The 9,928-nt window shown below is 49.9% G+C and overlaps 2 protein-coding genes across 13 annotated transcripts; one reads left to right on the top strand and one right to left on the bottom strand.

Moving 5' to 3' along the window:
- Nucleotides 1-442: 442 nt before the first annotated feature.
- hax1 (HCLS1 associated protein X-1) lies at nt 443-3,254 on the top strand. Of its 6 annotated transcripts, none has more exons than XR_015062958.1 (9): nt 443-619; nt 1,214-1,446; nt 1,509-1,678; nt 1,753-1,816; nt 2,045-2,181; nt 2,267-2,387; nt 2,469-2,619; nt 2,812-2,925; nt 2,989-3,254. XR_015062958.1 is itself a non-coding variant. In XM_085901002.1 (7 exons), exons 1-7 carry the CDS (start codon nt 555-557, stop codon nt 2,555-2,557), a joined length of 879 nt encoding a protein of 292 aa, XP_085757128.1. In that variant the 5' UTR covers nt 443-554; the 3' UTR covers nt 2,558-2,778. The 6 variants fall into 6 exon arrangements, 2 of the variants coding, with proteins under 2 accessions (XP_085757128.1, XP_085757129.1); XR_015062957.1 differs by having other exon boundaries at nt 3,066-3,252; XR_015062956.1 differs by having other exon boundaries at nt 2,812-3,254.
- znf687b (zinc finger protein 687b) lies at nt 3,085-9,858 on the bottom strand. 7 transcript variants are annotated; one of them, XM_085900995.1, is made up of 10 exons: nt 9,590-9,750; nt 6,823-8,994; nt 6,413-6,678; nt 6,149-6,333; nt 5,908-6,084; nt 5,685-5,847; nt 5,128-5,445; nt 4,943-5,043; nt 4,744-4,831; nt 3,085-4,556 (listed from the first exon to the last, which is right to left on the bottom strand). In XM_085900995.1, the coding sequence occupies exons 2-10, from the start codon at nt 8,978-8,980 to the stop codon at nt 3,969-3,971; spliced, it is 4,044 nt and encodes a 1,347-aa protein (XP_085757121.1). In that variant the 5' UTR covers nt 8,981-8,994; nt 9,590-9,750; the 3' UTR covers nt 3,085-3,968. The 7 variants fall into 7 exon arrangements, with proteins under 7 accessions (XP_085757121.1, XP_085757118.1, XP_085757119.1 ...); XM_085900992.1 differs by having other exon boundaries at nt 6,413-8,994; XM_085900993.1 differs by having other exon boundaries at nt 5,685-6,084.
- Between the last annotated feature and the right edge of the window lie 70 nt (nt 9,859-9,928).

Genomic DNA, 9,928 nt, shown 5'->3' with positions numbered 1-9,928 from the left:
AATGTAAATAAACCTATCTACTGTGATAAAACAACAAAATTGCAATAACCATTAACTATCAAAGTGAAGTCTTAACTGTAACTAGTCTTGAAACAAATCTGAATAATGAAGAAAAGAAAGCAATAAAATAATGCAATAATTAATTGAAATACTCTGCATCTGTAGTGGGTCAAGCCATGTCTCTGCAAGACCCACATAAAAAAAAACTGAAATTTTCATGTAATGGTATCACACTTGGTCTGGAGTTCAGGAGACACGGGTTCGAGTCTCGCTCTGTCAAATAATTATATATTACAAAGAGTAATAGGTATTTTAGAATTAAGATTTTCTTTAGAAATTTAATTGGGTAATTAAAAAAAATGGGTTTCACGGTGCGCATTGGCTACCATCATTACGGTTAAAAACTGCTTTACGTTGTCACGTGACAACAGCACTTTACGACACTGTTGGCAATCGTTGAGGCAATTATTGTACGCTTTTTTTTCCACAGTCAACGCGTCGTAGTAATGTGTTAAATTACCTTTTTTTTTTTTTTTTTAATTAACTCAGACTAAATGAGCGTTTTTGATCTATTTCGCGGCTTCTTTGGCGTTCCTGGTGGCCATTTTCGTGGGCGAAGGTAAGTTAGCCAGGAGCAAAAATGACAGCTGCTATGTAGCTAACATTTAGCCCGCAAGAGCAAGTTGACCCAAATGTGCTTTTTCTGCGCTTCCAAAGTATTTACATCTTTTACCTAGCGAGTTCTACTTTATTCGGCCGTGTATTCAAATGTTGTTGCGTACCTTTCAAACTTTTGCAATATTTTCTGTCAGTTTACACAATGTGACGAATGTCGTCATTTTAACATTCAGTGGCCCCATATAATGGTAAATCGCGTAGTATTTTCTGTAAACTAAGAGTGGTGGCTGTCAAATAAAACCAAACTAGCGCACGTTGGTTATTATTCGCAATCGGGAAAATTAGAACAGCACCAGTCGTTCATTTTGCAAATGTAAAAAGTAGTAAAACGGATGAATAATCGTTTTCTAAAGTTGAAAAGTTGAATCAAATTACAGTATAAAGATTAATGGTTTGAATCCCAGCAGCTGAAAATCCCAGACATTTTGTCAGTAGTTTATAAATCTATATTATTTTTATTTCTATTTTATTCGTTGTCAATACACAACTGTTGTGGAACTCATCCCACATTTTGACTGCTTATTTAATCAAATAGGGACCCCTTCTTTGATTCCATGACCCGTGATGAAGACGACGATGACGAAGACGATGCCTTCTACTATGACGGCTTCCGGGGGGACGGGCAGGACCCCTTTGACAGCGCTTGGAAATTCGGCTTCAGCTTCAGTCCCGACGGGATGAGAATCCAAGAACCGCCTCTGTTTGGCCAGGTCCTCAGGGAGATGGAGGAGATCTTTTCCCAGATGGGTCGCTGGGACTCACATTCTGGTAATGATGACATTTGAGGGATTGCATTGGGAAATATTTTCAGCTGTCATTATTTATTGTAGGAATTCCCAGCATTGCGCCACCGCCACGACAGGAGGGAAGCCGTGGATCCAGCGGTAACCCCTTGAGAGACTTTATGCTCAAATCTCCTGACAGTGACAGCCAGAGAAGAACCGATATCCATCCTTCCTATGAGTCCCCACATTTCCCGGGCGTCACCCCTTTTTCTAAAGTAATTGAGAATTCCATTCCAGCAAACTTAAGTATTTTACTGCAAGCTTTCAAGCACTCTCTTTTTGTCTTTAGTTCAACGATGTCTGGAGACAAAGGCTGCAGAAAATTCCAGCAGACGAGCGTAAAGAAGACAAAGGTGGGTGATATTTTTTTTTTTTAAAAGTTTTTACCAGTGACATTTTTGGCTTTGTGTGACAAAACAATATTGCAATATTCCCCTTTATCAAAATCATTGAATACACTACCCATCTCAAATGCAACTACTTTAGCAGCTTACTAGCTTGCAGCTAATGTGAGACGCTAGCATTGCAGGGAACATTTTTGCTCATCAAACAGCATAAATAGATGATCTTCATTTTTCCAGACTTGGACTCTGCCGTGTCCTCTGGTGGTTTGGATCAGATTCTGGCGCCGCCCGCCGATCAGTTGCCGAGTCAGCAGCCTCGAAGCAGGTCCTTCTTCCAGTCCGTGACTGTCACCAAAGTGCTGAAACCTGATGGGGTAACAAGCAGTTGACAGCTAGCTTTCTCGTTAGCAGATATGCTTAGCATGAGCTTATTTAGTTTTTTTTTGGCCTGTCAACAAGACAATGGAGGAGCGGCGCACCGTCAGAGATGGCCAAGGCAACGAGGAAACCACGGTGACCCGCTCAGGAGGCCGTAGTGGTCAGGAGGGACCAGGACATCATACCGGAACCGCCCTACCAGGTCTGTACACATAGGAAAAAAAAAAAAAATGTGCAAGGGTTCACTATACAACTGTATCGTATACAAACTGTTCTTATTCAGCTCCTGCTCTCGTTCCAGGTTCTTCATTTTCAAACATGCCGGACGACGACAGCGACTTCTTTTCAAAGCTCTTTGGAGGCTTTAAATGACTTGATTATAACACACGCAATTTATTTACGTTGTAGAGTTGTCGCAAGCCGATGCCGCAAAGGTGAGATAATGCAGAAAAATATTATTATAAATAATAATATATCATATTGTATATTACCCTGATTATTGCAATGTATTTATTTTTCTATTGCTCCTTGGTGATTGTTGAATAAACAATGTTGAAATTGTTAATGTTCAAAAAAAGATGTAGTGATTTTTGTGGATCCCTCTGAGTTTTATGATTTGTTTTTAGAATTTGTACTGCAAGCGGGATCGAATGATCACGCTGTAGCTTAGACAACAACCCGCTTTAGACACCATGAACGAGCTGATGAGAGGAGCAGCAATCGGGCATGGCTGCCAGAAGGTGAGGAAACTTTTTTTTTTTTCCCCCCTCCCTTCAACCATCTGAAGTTCTGGTTCTGGACAGTATCGTTTTTGGTGTCACACACAAAAACATGGCGGAGCGGCCGATGGACTGCACACTTTTTTGTTTGTCCAAAACAGATCCAATTCGGAGTCTCTTTTTGACATTTATTTGAAAACTGCACAAAAGTGAGTGTATGGCATATACAGCAAGCAGACCACAACCATGGGGAAAGAAAACTTGAACGTTCAACTATTATCATCCATCTATATAAATATGATATGACACATGTATAAAAAGATAAAAACAAGACAATGTTTTTTTTTTTTTTTGTTCCCCCCCCCCCCAAACGTTATAAAAGAAACGCGAGTATTGATACACATTGATTTCCTCCTAGTGGGGTGGCTTGTTTTAATATTTAGAATAAAAAGGAACAGTACAGTACAAACACTACATGTATTCACATTATCATAACAAGTTATGTTTTCTTGTAGTGTAATTATGTATTTACATAACAAAAATCACATACTAGCCATTTCCTCCTCCTTTACTTCTAATGTCTTACTGAACATCAACATCACAAATTATCCTGGCCAGCTCGCAGCAGTATTTGATCAATAATAAATATTACAAGTACAAATCCAAGTTCTGGGGAGGTCAGTAAAATAGCAGCCGTGCAGCAGAAATGTTTCACTCAAAACGGGGAGGGAGGGAGGGAAGGACGTCCAGGCATGCAGCAACAAGCGTAGGATGCTTAAAACATTCTAGAGCAGTGGTTCTCAAAATGGGGGGGTCCACAAAAAAAAGTTGCAGTAATCTTTTTTTTTTTAAGTGCAAACCTGTATGTGGGCAATGTCATACAATGAGCCAATCTGATATGATTGTGATGTATAGAGAACCCAAACGTGGCTTTCCATAACACTCTTGAAGTGGTATGAAAGCTACACAAGTTAGCATTCAAATAATGCCAAGGTCCTCAGAAATGTTCTTCCCTGGACCTCAACATTTTGGGAACCCTTGTTCTAGACTGGCTCAGTCGTGTCCTACTGGGGCTTGTCCGTTTTGTGCGCGGTGAGGAAGGCCATGCCGTGGGTCCGGAAGTGTGTGTTGAGGTCCGACGCCTTGTCGAAGCGACGCCCGCACACCCTGCAGATCAGGTTGCCGTCAGCGTCCTCGCCCAAAGCTTGAGGCGAGGCGGCGCCGGCGCGTGGCGAGCCGTCCGGAGACGCTCGTCCAGCGCCGCGGTCGGCCTCGCCCTGGGCGTCCCGCACGCGGTGGCTGATGAATCGGTGTCGACCCAGCGAGCCGGCCGAGGCGAAGCACACGCCGCACTGCAGGCATTGGAAGGAGGCGGTGTCGGCGCGGTGCTGCGGGATGTGGCGCTGGAACTCTGCGCCGTCCTCCGTGGAGAATCCACACGGCACGCAGCGGAACACGCTGCTGCTCTCTTCCTCCGGCTCGGCCCGGCTTCTCTTGGCGGGTCCGGCGCCCACTTCCTCGCCATCCTCCGGAGCGTTCTCCTCCTCGTCCGCTGGCTTGCCAACGGGAGCGGCGCCCTCGCCGTCCTGCTCCGAGGAACTGCCGGGACCTTCTGTGCTCGTGGCAGCTCGCTTCCTGGTCATCGGGGCCGCCTGACCAGCAGACCACGGTTCCAAAAAGGTGAGCCCTCCTTCAACACTCAAGTTTTCTGCACATGCTAGCTTTTACAGATAGCAGATGTTTATTTCTTTATTCTTTTTAGCCACACTTGGAACTTGGGAGCTGGAAAATCAAACTGGGGTGAGATTGCTCAAAACCAGTGGAAGGGACTTGACTCACCTGTCCGTCAGTACCTCTGTGTTTGAGCCGGATGTGTTTGTCCAGCAGGAAGCGGCTGCCAAAGGTACGTTTGCCCTCCGTGCAATACCTGCCGCAAGAATTAAAAAAAAAAGTCGTAAAAAAGCTGCAGCGATACTATTTCGGGTGCCGGCCGAGTTTTTGTAGCTCTGCGTGCAGTCCAATTAGTTTCCAGACTTACTGGCAATGGAAGACTCTTTTATTGCCCTCGTGAATGACTCTCTCGTGGCGTCTCAGGCTGGATGACGTGCTAAAGTTCCCTCCGCAAATACGACATGGGAACTGTGGCGTGGAGAAAAAAATAAAATACAAGCAGATGTTAAATTCATCAAAGAACGGCGAGCGTTGGCCGACATTTGAAGCCACCTTTCCGTGCTCCATCTTGACGTGACTGATGTAGTCGTCGTTGTCGGTGAAGGTACTCTGGCACTGCGGGCACGTCCATTCGGTGGGGACACCGGGTGTCGCCGTCCCCGCGCCGGGCCCCTCGTAGTCTCCATCCCCGTCATCGTCGTCTTCCTCCTCCTCATCGTCGTCCTCTTCCTCCTCTTGATCCCGCCCCCAGTCCTCGCCGTCTGAGTTGTCGGGCTTAGCGGAGGGTTTGATCTTGGGACCGGTAACGGCGGCGGCGGCGGGAGTGTCGGAAGCGGGTTCTTGTTTTGCCGCGGAGCCTCTGTGCGCCGTCTGTAGGGCGGCACGAGTGTTCCGTTAATCCCGATTGGACAATTACGCAGTTGTACTTGGCGTAGAACTTAGACAAGGAATCACGAGGAGAACCCTTGCCAAGGCCGAGCCAAACGATATCATGTTGGCCTTTGTTGACGCCGCGCTGCTTACGGAAGGCAAAGAGCGGGCAACACTTAAGGCACAGAAGACAAGTTGTTGTTTTGGGCAAGCTCTTGAAGAGAAGAAGTGACCCCCACCTTGATGTGCTCCATCATGGAGCCTTTCTGCGCATACAGCTTGGTGCAGTCGGGACACTTGAACACGTGCACCTTCTGCTTGGCCAGATGTGTATCAAAGTGCATGTACAGCAAAGGCTTTTGGGTAAAAACCGTGTCGCACATCACGCACTTGTAGATCATCCTGCCGAGAGAAGACTCCATTAGAACGAAGGTGACCGAGCCGAGTGTGCGGCACTCGTACTTGGCCTGTCCACCGGTGAGCGCCGGGTGCTGCGTGCCGATGTGGCTCTGGGCGCTCGGGGCCGACTTGAAGGCCATGGGGCAGCTGGGGCATTTGTGGAACACCTCGCAATGGGCCGTCTGGATGTGGGACTTGATGGAGTTCAAGCCGCCAAACACCACTTGGCAGCTGGAGCACCTTCAACCAAGCACAAAGAATATTTGGGAGACTTTTGGTGGTCTCGCCCAAGTTGTGTCCTTACCTGTAGCCGATGCGCCTGGCAAAGTGAAGGCAGGCCTCATCCAGGTGGGTCTGGAAACTGGTCTGCCGCGCCACCCCCCCACACTCGGGGCACACGTGGGGCGCCTTGTGCTTGTGGATCCTCTGGTGGGCGGACACGGCGCACGAGTTGGGCAGCATCATGGGCGGAGAGCACTGAGAGCACGTCTGAAACATGACACAGGAGGTCACGCAAGTCAAATTTTAAGGAGGTATGGCTCTTTTCTATGTTTGACGTCCCGGTCACCGAATTTGGCGCCGCTCTGATCTGCTGGAAGTGCGTGACGAGCGCCGCCTTGCCAGAGAACTGCGTCTGACATTCGGGACACTTGTAGTTGTTGTATTGCAGGTTCTCAGCTTTCTTGCAGGGCAGTGGCATTAGCGCCTGAGGACCCTGGGGGGCGCGGCGGACCTGTCGGGGCGCACCTCCGGCGGGCGCCGCCGCTCCGTCCTTTGGGCTGGATCCGGCAGCAGATGAGGTGGCAGTGGAAGGGGATGAAGAAGAAAGCACACCTGGTGGGAAAGATAGAAATTCAGGTGTTAAAAAGGAGGTGGTCTTCATTTTAGAGTTAAAGTGTGCTTCTTTAGACCACATCGATTTTTTTTTTTTTTGGGGAGGTTTTGCCAGTCCTGATCGATGTCGTGCTTTGTGCTTACTACCGACTGGCGTGACGTCTTGCTGTCCGATCATCTGCTCCACGGTGACGGGCCTCATGACCAGGTGCGAGCACTGCATGACCAGGCCTCGTTCTTTGTGTTCGCGGGCGTGCAGCAGAAGGCTGCACTTGTTGAAGAAAGCCAGACGCTTGGCGCAGTGGTTACACGTCACCTCGATACGCAGGGAACGCCGGTCGTAGTGACGCGCCAGGCTACGCTCCAAAGCGAAGGCATCGCCGCACTCCAGGCAGCGGTAGCCGGAAGCCGGCAGCGGGAGTCCCCACTCGGGGGGCGGCGGCGCCGAAAGGTCCGGCTTGTAGCTGGGCAACAGGTTCTTGCTGTTGAGTATCTTGTTAAAAGCCTCCACCAGGCTGGACTGACTCCGGGAGATGACGGCGCCGGTACTATTCACTATCGATGCGGGCTTATTTGATTGAGGGGTGCCGTTGGGTGACCCCTTCGCCGTCGTCCGCACGTTGAACTTGGGTGACGAGGCCACGGCGGGAGTGGCCGGCAGGGCGGCGGATTTTGTGATATTGACGGCGGTGACGGAAACCTTAGCTTTGTCGGAGGTGACCATTTTGTTTTGGACTTTGGTGGCGGCGGCAAGCATGACGCTGCTAGCGGCGAGGGTGGACACCGGCAGGACGTTTAAGGCGCTGGCGTTCTGCTGCTGCTCAGACTTTTGACCTTTGCTTGCCAAAACCTTGCGCTCACCGCCCCCTTTTGTGTCGGAAGCTTTTCCTCCCGCACCGCCCTTGGGGGCTACCCTCGTCACCGTTCTGGTGATGCCTCCCGTGGACGTCTTAATGGTTTTTATTCGCACTTTGAGGGGCCGTGAGGGAGTCCCGGGGGCTGCCGGTGTGGTGACCACACCCCCTTCAGGGAGGACAGCTTTGGGCTTGTCCTCATCTGCCTCGGTCTTCTCCTCGCACGCATTTTCCGGCTTGTCCGTGTTCCCATCTGCCGCCTTGTCCGTCCCGTTTCCCACCTCCATCTCCTCCTCTTCTTCCTTGGGCTCCCTCAGCTCAGATGAAGGTGGTGTGGAGGCCGCAGCAGGACTGGAACACCTTTTGGCAGACACCACTTGAGCGGTTGACTTGGGCATCTCGGGCTCAGGGCTCTCCGGCGAGTCCCTCTCTTCGATGATGTGCTCCGGGTGCTTCTCCTCTGGCTGAGGTGTTTCGTTTCCTGCGGAGACCAACTCAGGAGTCATAAACGCTCCCTGGGGGGTGTACCCTGGCTTTGGGTGAGGCGGAATAGATGCCGTAGGCTGGGTTAGATCCTTATAACGACGGTTTATCTGACTGGAAACCGGCGAGTCTGGGTTTTCCTGGATGACCAGTGGACTGTCCAAATCTGCATCTGAATCATCTTCATCTTCTTCCTCCATCTGCTGGTGCTGGTATTCCGCCATTTTAGGGGCGCCGTTAAAAGGCTTGACGTGTGGCGAAAGGGCGGCAGGTGGAGCGGGGAGAGGCTTTGTGGGTGCGAAGTAAGGTGGTGATAGTCCTGCAGAAGATCCAGATGGTAGTGTTGCTTTGTGGCTGTCTGCTCTCTCCTGCACAGCTTCCTGTTGCTGCTGTTGCTGCAGGAGCTGCATCTTTCTCGCCCGGCCCACCGGATCTCCCGAACCGGGTCCCAGCAGAGGCTTCAGTCTGTTAAAAATGTTCCCTCCCTGCTTGTTGGACTTGACTGCGCCCACACCTGAAGTTTCTGCTGGTGCTTTAGGAGTGTTCAGGGGCCACGGGGCGCCATTGGACTGGCTGACGGAAAGCGTGGCGGACACGCCGGACACGCCGAAACCATTGTGGTTGAGGACATCGGATTCCGCCATCCCGCCAAGACGAGGACCCACGTCCACCCCGGCGATTACGTCGATGGCGTCCGGTTCTGCAGCTCCGTCTTCTTCACCCACTGATGCTTCGGCACGCACTTTGTTTTTTACAATCACGCTCACGATGGACGTATCCCCCTGCGGGTCCGAGGGGCTGGGCAACCCCACCGTGTTGTCTGTCTTCCCCAGAGGCGCCCCAGTGGGCCCGTGAGGTCCCTCCGCCTCATCCGGCGCCGATTGTATCGCCTCCTTGGCGTCGATGTCCGGTATGTCAAACGCTGCCAGCAGGTCATCGAAATCTGGGGTCTTCATGTCCCCCATTACGGGATTGACGCCTGGAAAAAGTAAAGTGACAGCTGTCATGACAGTTGCACAACTCTCGCCTTAGTGAAATCGATACAAGGCACATTAATGAGCCTAACGTGGTTTTTTTCCTCGCAATATGCAAGAAAGCCAGCGTACCTCAGGAGAAACTCACAAAAGTATAAAGAGAACGGAAAAATGACACAGGAAAGCTTTGGAGTGCTGATTCGAACCCAGAACATTTGACTGCTGAGCAGGCATACTAACCACTAGTCCATCACGATCTACCGAATCTAAATTTATTTCGTTTAGTTTAGGATGATTAAATAATAACGGATGTTGGTTGGGATGATTGTCAATTGGAATTGCATTATTTCTTTTTTACATAGAGGCCAGATTGACATCGGTTAGCATTAGCGAGCTAGCCCGCTAGCATGCGAACCATTCTGGAGGTTATATTTTACTATAGATGGGAGGCAAATGCGGCTTTTTTTTTTTGTTGGTTTTAATACATGTCTGATGCTAAGCTAATTCCAAACGGGGCGACTGTCCGAGCCATAGCCGCCTTATGCTGCTACGACATCGGCCCCTAAAAGCCCGAACGACACCCCCCCCAACCCCCCTTACCCCGTCAGACTGCTGGTTAGCTGGCCAGAGAGACGGAGAAGAAGGGGGTCACCGAGCTAACAGGCTAGCCTTCGCCATTTAGAGAAAATAAAAATAACTGCAAGCAAGGGATGTCATTAGGCGCTGTCAACGATGGCGTGACGTCAGACAGTGTGGGCGAGGATGCTCGAGTTCATAAAAGAGGCGTTTTTGATTGTTTACCTGGATGTGCGATTTCCGATTATCCTTAGCTCGGGTTGCAGCTGAAAACGCAAGCGCTTCCCGTCACGTGCCCGCGGCCTTCCAATCAGGAATGTCAAATTTCATCGAGCCGCATTGTTTGGAAGCGGATCAAAATAA

Source organism: Syngnathus leptorhynchus, chromosome 20 (genome assembly GCF_054491065.1).
Source record: "Syngnathus leptorhynchus isolate UIUO chromosome 20, UIUO_Slep, whole genome shotgun sequence".
NCBI lineage: Eukaryota > Metazoa > Chordata > Actinopteri > Syngnathiformes > Syngnathidae > Syngnathus > Syngnathus leptorhynchus.
This window is presented reverse-complemented; position numbering and strand designations above follow the sequence as displayed.